This window comes from Euprymna scolopes, chromosome 21 (genome assembly GCF_053919585.1).
Source record: "Euprymna scolopes isolate OS-2025 chromosome 21, ASM5391958v1, whole genome shotgun sequence".
NCBI lineage: Eukaryota > Metazoa > Mollusca > Cephalopoda > Sepiida > Sepiolidae > Euprymna > Euprymna scolopes.
Genome location: NC_136502.1, coordinates 75,070,578 through 75,088,798, shown reverse-complemented (window position 1 = coordinate 75,088,798; position 18,221 = coordinate 75,070,578). Strand labels below are relative to the sequence as shown.

At 34.6% G+C, this 18,221-nt stretch overlaps 1 protein-coding gene across 1 annotated transcript in view; it reads right to left on the bottom strand.

Annotated features, from left to right (window-relative positions):
* LOC145242514 (protocadherin gamma-A11-like) overlaps positions 1-18,221 on the bottom strand; it is a 282,634-nt gene that overhangs the window by 172,822 nt on the left and 91,591 nt on the right. The window contains exon 2 of the mRNA XM_080105577.1: positions 7,706-10,246. Coding sequence (XP_079961703.1) covers positions 7,706-10,120 — 2,415 coding nt within the window. The 5' untranslated portion in view covers positions 10,121-10,246. The remainder of the gene's footprint in view (positions 1-7,705; positions 10,247-18,221) is intronic.

Here is an 18,221-nt window from a genome sequence, read left to right as displayed (position 1 = left end):
TTTCATGCAAGCTGAAATATTATGCGCAGTTTGTTTTTATATTTTTTTCACTTGTTTTTATTGGCAATTTGTGACTACAATGAATTGCGGTTTCACATAATGCTACAAATATAATTTGCTGATTTCTTTCTACCCTCTGATGAGAAGAAAAGCATTCTTTGAAACTCCGCGGAATAAGGACTTTGTAAATTGTTTTTAGAGTATTCAGTCGAACAATAAATTTTGATTGTAAAGTTCAACTTACAGTTTTAAGTTTCTTTTTCTTATATATATATATATATATATATATATATATATATATATATATATATATATATATATATATATATATATATATTCAGGTTTGAGATGTTCAAAAGTAGGGAATAACAAGGGCAAAATATTCTTTATTATTTAATCGAGAGGAAACAGTTAACTTTGGTCGATACAAACAGCTATCTGTTTCAATTACTGAGACTTCGTCAAGCGACCCTGAACAATTAGACGCCGTAGAAAAAAAGAAAATACCTCTCTTTTCTTTTTTTTATATGGAATCGAATGGTCCAGGGTCGCCTGACGAAGTCTCATCGATTGAAACAGATGGCCTTTTTGTAGAGACTACATGTAATTGTTTCCCCTTGATTAAATAATATATATATATATATATATATATATATATATATATATATATATATATATATATATATATATATATGAATAACACTAGGCGCGGTGGCACTATTAATTGTTGAAGATTTTTTTCTTATTTTGTAACGAAAATAATGGCACTGCGCTCAGTATTATTCAAATGTTTTATAAAATTATACACCAATAATAATCTAATATCAAATGAAAATTGTATAAAAAGTTAGAATTAAAATTAAATTCAAATAACACATTATAGAAAGGAAAATATGAAATAAGATAAAATAAGTTTAATAAATAAAGTATAATAAAGTTGTAATTGAAAGTCAGAATAACCCAAATAAATAAACCAAATGCCATGATAGAATGATAGGAATTAAAACATTAGTTATAATTACGTATAAACAGATATATGTATGGAGTAGATTAGAACACGTAGAATTTAATTTAAATCTGATAATTATATGTTAATGATTTTATTTTAAAAATATACCTAAAACAAATTAAAATATCGAATTAACATTCAATTGAAGCATATTAACGATTAATTAATTATTAATTTGATTGAAACATTTTAAATATTAATTGAAAATAATAAAATTTCAAATTATACTTAAAAAATGGGAGTGAGAGAAGATAAAATACTATGTTATAATGACAATATTATTATTCCTAATATAATAAAACTATAATAAGATTTTAATTCTTAAATTTTAATTTAAACACTCATTTAATTAATTAAAGTAAGAAATTTTTATTAGATTATTGTATTTTAAAAATAAATACGAGGGGAAATATAATTTATTCACATGAAGTAACATGTACTAACCAATTTAGCTAGGTTGGAACAATCATTAAAACCTGAATGAGAATAATATATATATATATTTGTACATAATGATTACAGGTTGAAAGTAATAAATTATTTAGGGTAAGACTTTAAAAATAATTAACTTAAATTAAATGAAAATAAAATAAATTATTAAATAAATAAAATAAAAATAGCAGTAATTAAGTAATTAATTAACTAAAATTGAATGTTACGCAAATAAGGTTATAAATATATAATAGCTCACATTAATAGAACATTTTTAAATTCTTCCAAATAATAATGGTAATAAATTAGAAAACAAAATAAAATTAAAATATAATTGAATAAAATATACAAATTAATAACTGAATATATGAAAAATATGTCAAAACTAAATTATTTTAATACAAAAGTAGAGTTTAAAGGATTTAAAATACTTTGTTAATATATTATACTTTCAGGAAAACTGAAATAAATAAAGTGTCAGATATAATTGTAATATATTAAGGTTACAATAAAAAAATATTAGAGTATATTTGAATTCAATAAATTTAATTAGAAGAAATATAATTATGGAAGAAAAACTAATAGACATACCAGGTAATCATTGATTTGAAAGGTATAATTTAGAGCATTAATAGATAAAGGTCATATAAGTATGGATTAATGCATATTGAAATGTTTAAAATATCAAAATTAAATAAATAATATAATCAATAAAGAATACAAATTGAATTATAAACAGGTAATTTATATCATTTATTAATACAGTTATTAACACATTTAATCTGAAAGTGAGGTTGAATAAATGGAATTAACTCACTTAAATTAAGAAAATAAGTTATTGCTCTTGAACAGATTATAAACAAATGATGGCTATAAGATATTCTAAATTACTGGTAAAAATTCGAACTAAGTAATTAAATGATAATAAATGAAGTAATTAAATGATAATAAAAGGATTCTGGTTAATGTAGAAATAAATTAATAAAAACATGTTTATCTGTAATAAAATAAAATGTATAAGTATGCAAAATTTAGGTCTAATAAACAAAGGTTTACCTGGAAACAAAATCAACAGATTAAGAAACTAGTTTCATGAATAAATATAGACAAATAATAAATAATAAAACATTAAATAAAATATTTTTATTAATCTATATCAAAATGAATACAATTTGCTGACTTTACATGTAAATTCAAAGATGGCGTAATAAAATTAAAAAAAAGATAATCGCTAATCCTCTCTCAATCTGCATTTATTTTCTGTTAAAATCGATAAGTGCTTTTTTCTGGTGACTTATGGGTGGAATAAATTCATTGATTGATATAATAATTAAATGAATGATTTTGCGCCACGAAACAGGTGTTGTCAAGAATTGTGCATGGCAACATACTTTAAGAAATAAATGGTAAAATGATCAACATCTTGAAATTTTGAAATAAAAATATTTAAAATTGATATAATCATTTAGCAAGTAAACCTATTAAGATAGTAAAGGCTCTCCGCGATTAGGTGGAACAATTAATATAAGAAGTAAGAGATAAGTATTCGAAATTAAATAAAAACTTTACTACGGTATAAGAACAATAAGGAAAAGAGAAAAACTCTTTTTATTTTCATCTGTCACTTCATATATATATATATATATATATATATATATATATATATATATATATATATATATATACGTGTCTATATATATATATATATATATATATATATATATATATACAGTAATACAGTAATACATATGCATATATATATATATATATATATATATATATATATATATATATATACAAGTTAGAAAAGCATTTCATCCAAGGCATAAAAATTGTTAAACAAAATGCAAAATGTTTTTACTATAGGCTTTAAAAATAAAGGTACAAGATTCAATTTGAAATTTATTTATCTTCAAAGTGCACTTTTATAAATTTTACAAAGTAAGGTATAAAAATTTAATTTAAATTGAATCAAAAAATTACCTTGGATTTATTTTATGTAATGTACATTCTGTTACACTTTTTAAAAGTCATTGAAAATTTTATATCTATATCATTAACTACTAGATGAAGATTATGTTTTTAAATTGCAACAAACTGTACATTACATAAAATAAATACCAGGTAATTTTTTGATTCAATTTAAATTAAATTTTTATACCTGCTTTGTAAAATTTATAAAAGTGTATTTTGAAGATAAATAAATTTCAAATTGAATGTTGTACCTTTATTTTTAAAGCCTATAGTAAAAACATTTTGTTTAACAATGTTCATGCCTTGGATGAAATGATTTTCTAACTTGTATCTTATCTTTTTAAGATTATATTTTAAAAGTCTCGTTCTCTCTATTTCAGATTGTATTTCTCCTCACACCACAACTCATTTTTGCAACCCCTTCTTTGTATTATTACAGATCTGAATATCCTCTCAATTTCAGTTTGTATTTCTCCCCACACCACAACTCATTTTTGCAACCACCTCTTTGGAAAACAGGTCTGAATAATGAGAAAATCTGAATTTTTTTAACAAAAACTTTAAAATAAGTGTTTAGATTAAATTTTTAAAACGTTTTTTCAGAATAAACAATCTTTAAAATTTAATAAGGAACATATTTCATATAGGTTTCATCAACAAATATTCAGTACATAACTGGTTACGGTCAATAGTAGTCCTCACCAGCGAATGTCTTTGTTATTATCATTCTATTATTATTTAAAACATTTTGTGCGCTGCTCTTTCGCGCGAGGACTAATGCCCAATATTTTCCTTTCTCGTTTTTATTCTCTCTGTGTCTTTTGCAAACTTGTCCCCCTTCTTTATCTCTTCCGATAATCTCAATAGCTTCAGCACTTTTCTCTTCTACTGGCTCTCTTTCTCTACTTCTTTATTCATTTTTTCAACTATATTCTATTTCTCATCCCTTTCTCCCCCACCCATTTCCTTTCTTTTCTTTCTTTTCTAATAAATACAGCAGAACCCCGGGATACGGTGACCCTGGGATACGGGTTTGTCAAATTACGATGTGAAATACGATGTTTTACGAGCTCCAGGTTACGGTATTTGCCCCGCCTTACGACGTTATTTAAATGTTATTTGTTTATAATCATGTGTAGTTTATACTGCACTGTATTTTGTTACTATTTTTAATGCCGCATTCCGGGGTTCTACTGCACAAAGAACCGTTGTAACTTTTTTACTTTCTAAGTCAGATACTTACCTGACTAGTTTTCCTCGTTTTAGAAGGCTCGTATAGGGTTGAAATAAATTTATAATGAGATTGAATTAAGTTTTTGTGGTGTTTCTTTTTTCTTTTAACTCATACGTATACAGGATTGTCGCCAGAAAAGTGGGGAATTTTATCTAATATTATAGTACATTTACTGATGATCAAAATGTTGTCCGTGCAAATCGAAGAAGTGAATAAACCAAATGCGATAAAATAAAATTAAAACCATGTATTTACAACCTTAAATTTCACGCTTCTCTAACGAGCAGCCGACACGGACTCATCATTTCGCCTAGAGTAGTATCTTTCCCTAGCCAAGGATTGAACCTAGAACTATCGCGTTGATAGTCGGCAGTTCTACACATCGACCCACGTGACCGGCGCTCGCAGATGCCCTCCACAAATGTCTATTCAAACAAACATTGGTCCACCACTTTATTAGTGTGTATGTATGTACGTGCGCGCGTGTGTGAAAAGCTAAAAGGAAAAAAGAAAAACAGGAAGAAAACAGTCATTAAGCTTGGATTTTTTCCAAATTTAGAATGAAAACATTTTCTTATTATAAAAAACTTTATTACGAGAAAGATGTTTTAATTCATTACGATTGATATATACAAACCAAGTACGTTTCCACTAAATGATTAACCTATATATATATATATATGTGTGTGTGTGTACATATATACATATATATATATATATATATATATATATATATATATATATATGTACATGCACATATATATATATACATACATATATAGGGTTCTATCCTTGGACCTCTATTGTTCCTGATATTCATAAATGACCTCCCCGACAACATTGCCTCTGAGATGGGTATATATGCTGATGACACTACACTCTATGGCAGACACGACAGGAAGACGAATGAACACATTTCTAAAGAAATGGCAGAAACACTAGAGGAAGACCTCCAATCTGTAGTGGAATGGGGACAAAAGTGGTTGGTTGCGTTCAATGCTGCCAAGACTAAACTAGTTTCATTCAATAATTACAAGAAACCCTCTCTACCACCAATAGCAATGGCCAACGACCCTTTATCTGAGAGTCCATCTTTCAAACTCCTTGGCCTAACGTTCACAGGAAACATGAGTTGGAACAATTACATTGAAGGCATTGCCAGGGCCGCTGCAAGAAAGGTAGGCTCTCTCTACCGTGCTAGAAAACTACTAACACCCGAAAGTATCCTGTACCTCTATAAGGCCACCATTCGCCCATGTATGGAGTATTGCTGCCACATCTGGGCTGGTGCATCTGCTACTAGTCTCTCGCTCCTTGACAAGGTTCAAAAGAGAGTCGCAAATCTGATAGGCCCTGAACTGGCATCTAAGCTTCAGCCTCTGTCCCATCGACGAAATGTTGCATCCCTCTGCCTGTTCTACAAGTATTTTAGTGGTGAATGCTCTGATGAACTGCAATCACTTGTGCCCCCACGACGCGAGCACCCTCGACAAACCCGACAGGCTACTAGATCCCACCCCCACACTGTAGAGGTCCCTAGATGTAAAAGATCTTTTTACTCCAATAGTTTCTTCCCCAGAACCGCAAGACTCTGGAATTCCATTCCAGGTCCCTGCTTCCCCAACAGTACTGACGTGCAGAAGTTCAAGTGTAACGTGAACCGACACCTTGCTGCCCAAATCCCTACATAGTACCCCAGTAGTTGTTGCCCCTGATAGTAGCCCCCTACACCAAAGTGGCAATTTGCCTTGTTTGGGGTGAAAATGTAATAAAAAAAAATATATATATATATATATATATATATATATATATATATATATATATATATATATATATATATATATATATATATATATATATATATTGGTAGAGGTTGAAAATTTAAATGATTATCAAATCAACTTCCTAAAATAGTATACATTGCATATTTTACTTGTTAACATCTATTTCAAGGCAATGTTTATTTTTAGTCAAACAGTTGACTATAAAATTATAGGAAATTCTCTGTTCGGATATAATGTGTTATTGCTTGATTAACAATTATTAAACTGCGCGTGTACATTCTCCGTTAAAAAATGACGAGAAAATAATTATGTTTCGCTAGAGTTAACAGTAATATTCATGTCCATATGAAATATTGTCTGATCGGTTAAATTAAAAAAGAAAGTAAGTAAAAAGAAAAACAACTGGAGAGGTTTACAAAGAAAAAAGAAAGATTTTTCTACAGTATGCGAGGCGGTGGGTGTTTGATGATAACCAGTGTAGTTTGCGACGTTGATTGTAAATTGATTACCCCATTTTTATAGAAATATTTGGGCATGTGTGATACCACGAGTTACTCCACTCGACAAGGACCGCTGATCCCATCATTGTATGCTGTGGATTTCATCACTTTCGTCTTTTTTTTCTAGCCGTATCGTCGTCTCTCACACCGAGTACGGGGCGCAGCGGTTCACAAATATAAAAAATAAAAAATAACACTAGAAAAACAAAAGAAAAACATATTCTGCAAATATCTGTTGCCCTCTGATTGTGTGTGTGACACCATCGACCCTCTGAACATTTAGGTCTATTATCGAGGTCGTGTTCGTCAGTTACCGTCGGCTCATCTCCGCCCCCTAAAACGTTCTAGTTCTGGTCCAAGCCACGACCTGCCTTACCTGTATCGCAACTCTCAGCTCAAAGCTGTCATCAACCGTCACAAACCTAAGAATCTCCCTAACTGCCGCAAACTGTCGTAAACTGTCGCAAAACTCACCACTACACCTAAAACTGCCTGTAAACTAACTTTAAATATGTTCGGTATTTTGTCCGCCACACTTGGATTAAAAATCTTATCCATTTTTGCGTACCTTGTTGAACAACTTCCTCTCCATTGTTCAGCTGATAAACCTATTTCCTATTTTTTTTAATATTTTTTTTTTTTTACTTTGTAACACTTCGAATGTTGATAGTGTCATAATGCTCTTCTCAATGCTAGGCAACAACCCTAATATTATAAACACTATTCCTAACATTGACTCAACAGTAGTAAAAGGAGAGAAAAGCGAACTTACTTCATAGGTGACTTCTCTAGCGGTGTGGATCTTCATCCCTAATGTCGTCAGCATTGGACTGCTGGCGACTTCGTCTGTCTGGTGTAGAGTTTGCTTTGGCCTGGTCGGCAAAGAGTTCCACGCCACATTCAAGTCTGTCTTCAGAGCCATTGGTACATCGGGCCAACTAATGGCGAGCTGGGAACGACAGACCAAATTTCCATGCTCATTGACAAACTTGCAAGAAAAATTGGAGTCCTCTCGAACAGGCTCATCTCTCTGGTTATAACAACGAATAATACAGATCGAAATTGCTGCCGTGAGGGGTACAGACACAGTGACTGCGACAAGCACAACCGTTATAAGTAAATACATGTGTACCTGATAGTCAGGTTTTAGGTGGACGGTGTTTAGAATCTCGGATGTCTTATTGTTGACGCTGAGTCTCAACGATAATGTAGTGGTGGCTGACAAGCTCGGAACACCACTGTCTTTTACGTTAATTTGCAATGTGTACAGTCCAGCATCTTGCTGGGTGACAGTGTGCTTGAAGAAGAGCATGCCTGTGTACTGATCGATCGCGAACAACTGCTTGTCGTTCCCTGATGAGATCCAGTACTTGAGGAAGGCATTCTCACGACTGTCGCTGTCGGATGCTTTTAGTACGGTGATGTTGTTTGGGTGATATGGGTGATAGTCGACGTCCATTGTAAAAGGGTTCATGCCGGGAAATGTGAAGTAGGGAGCGTTGTCGTTTTTATCTTTTACCTGGACCACTACGTTGACGGTACTGTTTAGCGAAGGAATGCCATTGTCTTCGACAAAAACTGGAAATTTGTAATTGTTCTGAAACTCGTAATCCAGTGATATGACCGTAGAGATAAGACCGTCGTCTGTAATCTGAAAAGGTAGAAACTGATCGTTTTCCATTAACAGGGAATAAGTAAGTTTTCCTCCAGATCCTTCATCCGGATCCGTCGCGTTGACATAACCAACAGAGAAATTTAGCCATTGATTCTCATAAATCCAAAATTTAAAAGTTTCTTTTAAAAACTGTGGACGCACATCATTGACATCGATTACTTGAATCGAGAATCTATTTTCCGTGCGCTGGGTTGGTGAGCCTTTGTCCTGGCAGCTTATTGTAAATTCATGCTGGTCTTCCATCTCTCGATCTACGAAGCTTTTGACGGTCACTTTATATTCCTTTGGGCCTATGATTTCAAGTTTAAACTTGTCGTGATATAAATCGCAAGTGACCTCACCATTAAGTCCAGCATCATGGTCAGTAACCCTAACATATGCCATGAAGCTGCCAATCTCGATATCTTCGGAAATAATGGCCTTATTCTCTGACGAGGATGACACAAAGTTCACGTCGATAATCGGTGCGTTATTCAGTTGGCTTATTACATTGACAATGACCATTGCAACCGAACTAAGTGGGGAGCTTCCGCCATCTCTCGCTTTCACATACAGTTTGTGTATAAGCTTTTGACCGGAAGCGAATGTTTTTCGGAGAAAAATTTCTCCTGTTATTTCATTCAGTTCGAAATAGTGTGCTGCCATCCGGGATGTTTTTGAAGTAAAATGGTAAACTATGCGACCGTTTTTCCCAACGTCCCGATCTGACGCTGACAGAACGGTGATCGGGGTCAATCCATGCTCCTCATTCTTCACAGAGATATTGTAAACATTTTTGGAGAATACAGGACTGTTATCGTTCACATCAGTCACTGATATGCGGATATCAAGGACGCTCTGCCTGGGCGGTGATCCTCCGTCCATGGCAATTACTTGTATCAGATACGAGTCCTTCGTCTCTCTGTCCAGTCTCTCCTCAAGAGTAACGTGAAGGTCGAATGTTTCGTCCACGCTTTCAGAGACCGACAGAGTAAAAGGCTGGTTCATATCTTTCTGTAACTGATAGGTGATCTGCGAGTTAGCAATGCTGACATCCTTATCGACGGCGTTAGGGATCAGCTTCTTCTTTCCTTTCCAGTCCCCCTCAGAGAATTTAATGTTGATGTTCGGTGTTGGAAATTCTGGCCGGTGGTCGTTGATGTCCACCACGATAACTCGGATTTTGAAAAGCTGTAGGAAAGAGTTCGCTCGTTGCACAGCCAGGCGGATGATTCGGTAACATTCGGAATTGTAGACGCACAGCGACTCGGCGTCTAGCGTCTGAGTTGTGTAAAGCTTCCCTGTCTTTTTGGACACGCGAAACAATTGCGGCACGTCCGTCACATCATGCTGGAAGAGGCTGAAAGAGATCAGTTTCTGGTCATCCGGGGAGAGAGTGTCCATCAAATGTGAGTCAGTGGCAATATCTCCAATGTAGATGTTTGGGCTCTTCTCTTCCTCAACTCGATAGGTGAGGTCGACCGTCAAACAGACGCTAATTCGAAAGAATAAGATGAACAGCTGTATTAACATGGTCGCTGATGAACAGTTGGGAGTTTGCGATTCAGTCAACAGGGGACCGGAAGGAGTGAGGCCGATGATATGAGTACATTGTCTCAACTACGGCTACAAACAGGCCAGCCAGACAGTCAGATAAACCTGAAAGAAAAGAAAAGTAATAAGTATCCCAAGCAAGGTACAAATCACAAAAAAGTGTATTGTTAAAATGACACAAAAGGCAACATGAATTGGAACAAATACGCTAAGACGGCTGCAAAAGTGGGCTCCCTCTACCGTGCTAAAAAAAATACTCACACCAGAGAACATTTTATATTTTTACAAAGCCACCATTCGCTCATGCGTGGAGTATTGTTGCCACATCAAAATTGATGCATCTACCACTAGTCTTCCACTCTTAGACAGGGTCAAAAAATGTATTCAAATCTAATAGATCTAGCATTATCGACCAAGCTCCCATCTCTCTCCCATCACTTCATCCATGTGCCTATTTTACAAATACTTTAATAGAATGTGTTCTAACGAACTAATAGCATATTAATTTATTTTTATTTCGGACTATTATTCTCATCTTTATTAGCTGTTGTTTTCATCTTTATTGGTTGTTTTCACGACGTTTCGGCCAACTATTCCTCTTGTCTTTGTCAGGTGAAAAACAGTTGATAGAGACGTTGAATCTCTACGGTTCAAGATGGACATTGTCTGAAGATAGCGGTTTCAATCCTACCCAATGCGCGCCAGAGGATTACTTGGCCAAAACGTGGTGAGACGACAACAACTACATCTGATAGTGATTGCTGAGAATGCAGTTAGGAGATTCGAAGTTCCTATCAGTCGTGGTTACACCTGACGAAGGCCAGAGGAATAGTTGGCCGAAACGTCGTGAAAAACAACAACCAATAAAGATGAAAACAACAACTAATAAAGGTGAAAATAATAGTCCGAAATAAAAATAAATGAATATATATAATGCTCATCTTAAAAATGAATTCCAATTAAGGAATAATATATGAACTCATAGCACTTGTGCTACCACGACATACATACTCCCGATGTGATGTTGCGAAGCTAATCAAAAACCTTGATTCCAGTAAAGCAACTGGCCCAGACGGTATTCCAATTATAGTACTCAAAAAACTTCAACCTGAATTAGCGCCCATACTTACAAAACTGTTTAAACGTTGTCTTAAGGAGAATAGTTTCCCATCTCCCTGGAAAATCTCATCAGTATGCCCTGTATTTAAGAATTCAGGTGATCGCTCATCCCCCTCTCAGTACAGGCCAATAAGTCTCCTGTGCGTCATGAGTAAGTTGCTAGAATCTGTGTTAAATACAGAAGTAATCAAACATCTCAACAAAAATAACCTTCTTAGTGACACTCAATATGGTTTCCGTTCTGCTAGATCTACAGCAGATGTCCTTACAGTTATATCACATAGGATTAGCAAATCTCTCGACGGTGGCAATCTTTCTAGGGCAATTGCTCTTGACATATCTAAAGCCTTTGATAGGGTATGGCATAAAGGTTTACTTCATAAGATCGCTAGCTATGGTATAGCTGGAAAAGTCTTCTCAATTATTAAATCATTTCTTTCTGATAGGTTCATAAGAGTAGTAGTTGAGGGGCAAAAATCAGAAGCTCACAGTATTAATGCCGGTGTCCCTCAGGGATCCATCCTGGGCCCAACTCTTTTCCTGATCTACATTAATGATCTTCCAAATCATATCCTTACATCATTTGTAGACATTTATGCTGACGACACTACCATTTATGGTAGCACATCTAAGAAAGTAAACGACCAAGTTCTCTCCAATTCTCTCTCCTCTGATCTTGAGCACGTAGTACAATGGGGAAAGGAGTGGCTGGTTACTTTTAATGCATCTAAAACCAAGCTTCTCTCTTTACATCATCAACATTCTAATTCACATTTGTCATCAATTGAAATGAATGGCTCTCGTCTTCAGGAGGCCTCAAGTTTTGACAAGCTTCTGGGCTTGACCATTACTCCTGATCTTAAATGGAACACGTATATCAAATCTGTTGCCAAGGCCGCTGGAAAAATGGTGGGATCTTTCTATCGATCCAGTAGATATCTCACTGCTGATGCTATTCTCTACCTATATAAGAGCCAGGTACGTCCAAGGATGGAATACTGTTGCCACATCTGGGCAGGAGCTGCTAGAAAGGACTTGTCCTGCCTTGATAGAGTTCAAAATAGACTTCGTAGCCTCGTAGGAGATGTCCTTTTCTCCTCCTTGCAACCTCTATCTCACAGAAGAGATGTTGCGAGTTTGTCTCTGATGTATCGTTATTTTCATGGAAAGTGTTCAACTGAGCTTCAATCTATGGTCCCTCCGCGCCAAACTTTCACAAGAAACACTCGTCTAGCTGTAAACACTATCAATAATTTCCCCCACTCTTTATCTATGCCTAAACCTAAACGTAGATTCCATGAACAAAGCTTCTTTCTTAGAACTGCACGCCTGTGGAATTGTCTTCCGTTTTCCTGCTTTCCGACTGACTACAATATGGTTGTGTTCAAGTCTAAAGTAAATAAGTTCTTGATGAGCCGTTCCATATAAGTTATTAAATTTACCAAATTTTCATTACTAATGATTACTATATTGACCAATTTCTACTGTACACTCTTTAACCCTTATCCTTGAGTGGCCTCTGGGCCTTGATAATGTGGTGACGCCTTTGTAAAAAAAAAAAAAAATGTTTATAATATATATGTCGCTTCCCAAATTATTCCCAACTCGCATTTAGGTAAAAATGCCCTTTCGTATAAATAATTGAATTCATTCAAAAATTATTGCAAAACAAAAACAAATGACATCTATATAAAACGCGATACATTCAGCAGTTGTGCGGCAACGTCTAGTGGTAGAGTTTTATGCTTCTTACCATGAGGTCCCGATTTCGAATCTCAGTAGATTCAGACACTCTGATGAGTCGTAATTATATATATATATATATATATATATATATATATATAGTCATCCACATGCAGTACTGTTTCGCTGTTTCACAGCTCATTAGTGCGGCTAGACAAGCAGTTATGCGGGCAGTGAATTAACAACGTTTTGACATTGTCCAAAGTACCTAAACTCAATTTGTTTACACAAAGAGCATCGCTTCATTCGCTAATGGTAATTTGTATATCACTTCCCAAATGCTCAACTTAAGAAAGTGAGCACTATAGTCATCCACATACAATACTGTTTCGCTGTTTCACAGCTCATCAGTGCGGCTAGACAAGCAACAACTTCAAGCCAGGATCGAAACCGGATCGCCCAAACGACAGTTGGATCTTCTAACCGTTGCGCTATATGGCTGCAGTGAATCAACAATGTTTTGACATTGTCCAAAGTACTTAAGCTCAATTTGTTTACACAAAGAGCATCGCTTCATACGCTAATGGTAATTTGTATATCACTTCCCATATACAAGACAAACATATATACACTCGCTATACAGCTACGATGGTCATATACAACATAACAGTTTGGTGCCGTTTCAAAACTCTTTATATTATATATCATCCGTTTGAATCCCCCCTACGAAACAGTTCTAGCTAAGAGTAAGATAGATATCATAATATATAACATGAACACCGTTCCTCATTTTCCCACACTTTTGATGAACTTATTCCATGTTATATGTTATATTTTTACAGCGAATAGATAATTCAAAGTGTAGTATCTGTTCACATTCTACACTTGATCTTTTCTGTCCTCGATCAGTGAAAGAGAAATCCTTCTAGACTGAGACTAAAAAAGGGTGCTAGTGCACTTACTGATCCGCGCTATTTTTTAAATCGTATTTCCAAGTTTAATTAAAGTTTTATTATATGTTTTTTTATTCAATTGCAAGGTTAAAGTACAGAATATATACAAATAACCCTCCCCTCCCCATATTAAGAATGGCTTTTTAAATAATAACGTTATTATTTCAGCATGAATCAATAAGTGCACTAGTACCAAAAAAAAAGATTTCCCCCTAATCTAGTGTGCCCCTCTTTGGTAAACAGGATGCTATATATTAAAAATCAACCTTGTGTCTAAATCTGCCACCGAAGGGAGATAAGTAAAAAAAAAATGCACATAATTAATAACAACCTTAACTAAATCACTCCTCTCCAAAATGAGATTCTATTTTTAGGCGATCATGTGAGATAAAATAAGAACTAATTTAGAATTTAATATGAAGGATCGGATTTGGATATAAAGTTATTTTTTTTTTTTACACTAACGCTAAGTCCGACTAGAAAAGTCATAAAACCACACGTAATCGCTTTAACAATTGTCGGCTGTTTCAAGTTCAACAAAAAGATTGCCAAGTTCAGCAAAAAGATTCCCAAGTTCAACAAAAATATTGCCAAGTTCAACAAAAAGATTCCCAAATTCAACAAAAAGATTCCCAAGTTCAACAAAAAGATTGCCAAGTTCAACAGAAAGATTCCCAAGTTCAACAGAAAGATTCTCAAGTTCAACAGAAAGATTCTCAAGTTCAACAGAAAGATTCTCAAGTTCAACAAAAAGATTCCCAAATTCAACAAACAGATTCCCAAGTTCAACAAAAAGATTCCCAAGTTCAACAAAAAGATTCCCAAGTTCAACAAAAAGATTGCCAAGTTCAACAAAAAGATTCCCAAGTTCAACAAAAAGATTCCCATGTTCATTGGCATTAGTGCCAAAAAAGCGGTAAAGAAAACGAACGTATCACCAATAAATGCTATCAAAGCAAGGTAAGTTACTCTTCTACATATCAAGAAAAGGATTTTAGTGGTTTTACTCACTCTAAAACGTTTGTTTGGTTCGACAAACACATAGTGTCTAACGTTAGGTGAGAACAAGAAACATTGCCGCGAATTGACACTTAAATATTTAAAGTTTCGATAATGACTTAAAAATGAAAAGAAAACACAATCCTGTTAGAAACCCACCCAATAAATATTACAGTAAAATTTGTGTGTGTTCAACATGTAAAACAGACGTTTAATCTTACATGATGATGATGATGATGATGATGATGACGACGACGACGACGACGACGACGACGACGACGACGATGATTATATGTTTTTAAGAAATATTTAACATTATTAGAGAAAGCAGACATTTAGGAATAGATTTTAAAAAATGATGATATGCAATTTTTGTAGAAAAATATGTCAGCCATTTATTTGGACGTAAGAAAGAAAAACATGACATAAAACGTACAAGACGACGATCGTCACAAAACTCAATATTTTTAATTCGGTAATGAAGCTTTAACTTTGTGCGCATCGAGTGAAATCGCTTAATCGTCCGAACGTTTCAAATGTAGACTTTTAATGGCCAGTCTTTTTTTTTCTCCTTTTTTTTTCGAGATTAATTTTTGGCAATTGACGACATCGCCAATATTCTTCTGCCAGATTAGTTATGGTGGGTGACATCTTTATGTCAAAATTCTATAACGCCATGTTTTGTGAGCTTCGTTCAAAAAAAAAATGGCCAAGTTAAAAAAGACGTCCATTTGTCTAAAACTCTCGGATGTGAGGTTTGCGAGAAGAGATATGCTTTTGTGAACGAGTTAGTTCGAGTAGATATGATGACTCTTGGTTTCTTTTCATAGTGGGAATTTAGTTGTAAATTATTAGCTTTTGGGGATAGGCTGAAGTTTTCAACTGATATTTCTTTAGAGGCATCCTTTTTGCTCAGTCGGTAAGACGGTAGATTAGTTTCTCTGTCACGCTTGAGATATTTCAATAAATACTAATACTTAAGAAAACCTTACGAGTAAGCTTCAGAAAAAATCGGTGTGTTAATTGTGGTAATAACCCTGAATACTTGCCTAAAATCGGGGTTATATAAAACTAGCAGAAACTGTGTCCGGGCATTGCGGAAAGCAAAAATCTATGTTCATACAATTAGGGGCATAAGTAAAAGCCACGCTCTAAATAAAAAAAGGTGTTTTATATACTTGCATATTATGCAAGAATGATTGCCCTTACCATAACAACGGGAAAAATTATTTAGTAGAAGTTTAATAAAAAAAATAAAAATCAAGTTTTTGTATTTTGTCGGTTCGCCATATTTTTTTTAATTACATTTTCACCCCAAACAAAGCACATTGCCACTTTGATGTAGGGGTCTACTATCATCAGGGGTACTATGTGGGGATTTGGGAGCAAGGTGTCAGTTCACGTTACACTTGAACTACTGCATATCAGTACAGTTGGGAAAGCAGGAACCTGGAAGGGAATTCCAAAGTTTAGCGGTTTGGGGGAATAAACTACTGGAGTAGAAGGCTCTCTTACATCTAGGGATCTCTACTGTGAAGGGGTGGAATTTAGCTGCTTGTCGGATTTGTCGGGGGTATTTACGTCGAGGGGGTACATGTACTTGCAGTTTATTATTACTATGTTAACAAAAATAGGATAAAACTGATTTTTAGATCTCCGGGGTTTTTAGATGAAGATTTATTGTTCGCATTATTTACATTCTTCGGACTACTGTTGTCATTTTATGTCTTATTTTCAGAACGTTTTGGTCGATGTAACCTCTTCAGGTGTATCCTGTCGAACTTGAAAATCTTTCTGTCGAACCGAACCCTTTATTTAATGCAGGGGGAGGCAGCATGCTTTCATTTCATAAGCCATAACTCTATAGAAGCCCAAAGTAATTCGCAATTGTATTTTGAATGTGGCCTGCATTGAGGATTGAACCTACAATCTTCAGAAGAGTGTAACTTAAAAGTGAATTCATAAAGTACTTTATCCACTACTTCATGCATTGTTGAAGATTCGCAAGTTCAACAAAAAGATTCCCAAGTTCAACAAAAAGATTCCCAAGTTCAACAAAAAGATTCCCAAGTTCAACAAAACGATTCCCAAGTATGACAAGACACAAATGAAAAAGGTCGGAAGTTACAACGAACCGTTTTAAAAATAACAACCAAGATGATAACAATAGTCTGAATAAACCGAATAAATGCCCGGGTGTTTGGAGGTGTTTGCTGAGCAAAAAAGAAAAAGTGGTAGTGGGCAGGCAGGCTCAAACCTGTACCGTGAAGGAGGAAAAGAACGTGAAAAAAATGTGACGCCTTTGCTGTCGCGCCCATCTCCAAACCGGAAATGACTTAGGTTTAAATTAAGGCTAGACAATCATAAAGAGGGGATGACTTTCGAAAATATCGTAAAAAAAGCGAGCCCTTTCTGTAGAAAAGTGCCTAATTCAAGGTAAAGAAATTAATGTTTTTGGCCAATTTTTCTATATGTGTCGTTAGAAGAGTCGAGCTTCAAAACGATACCAATCTTGTGAAAATCCGTCGCCTCTGTCGAAAGTTTTAGGCACACATCAATACATACATACATACATTTAAACAGATTTTTGCCTTTTATATTATAGACTAGGGGGTATGCCCGGCGTTGCCCGGGTGTTTGGAGGTGCGTGTGTTTGGGGGGGGGGGGGTAGATGAAAACAAATATGATAAAATAAAAAAAACGATAGCAAAAAAAAGTTTTGGTATGGAGGTAAATAGGTAGGATCGAACCAGAAACCTGGAGGCAAAGGTGGAAAATAAAGGGTGAAAAAAACTGGCATGTTACCCGCTCGGCCAGCAAGGGAGAGTAAAAAAAGGAATGCGTTTGAATTTATTTAAGCATTAAAACCTGAATTGGGAAGTGCGTGAATTTTATGAGGTCAAATAGAAATCCCGCAGTTAACTTTTACTGCGAGGCAGTTTTTTTTTTTGGGGGGGAGGAAGTTGTTTACCTAAGATATTGGGGGGGGGACTCCCCATAAAAAGGGGATTGTCGAAATTTACCTTTGCAGATTTTATCAAACTCCTCCGCCAGTTTTGGGTCCAAACACTTGAAATTTTAGATGTAGGTTACTTAGATAATGGTCAGACATTTAATTTAATTTGAGCCTAAAATAATAAATGCTAAGGGGTCAAAATTAGGGTCAAAATTCTTTTAAATTTTACCTCTGCTATCCCTACCAACTTTTTTCTATGGTAGTTAATGAAGCCTATTATATAGAAAGGCATTACCGTAGATATGCACACTTTTTAATATATACATATGCACACTTCTTAATATATACATATACACACTTCTTAATATAT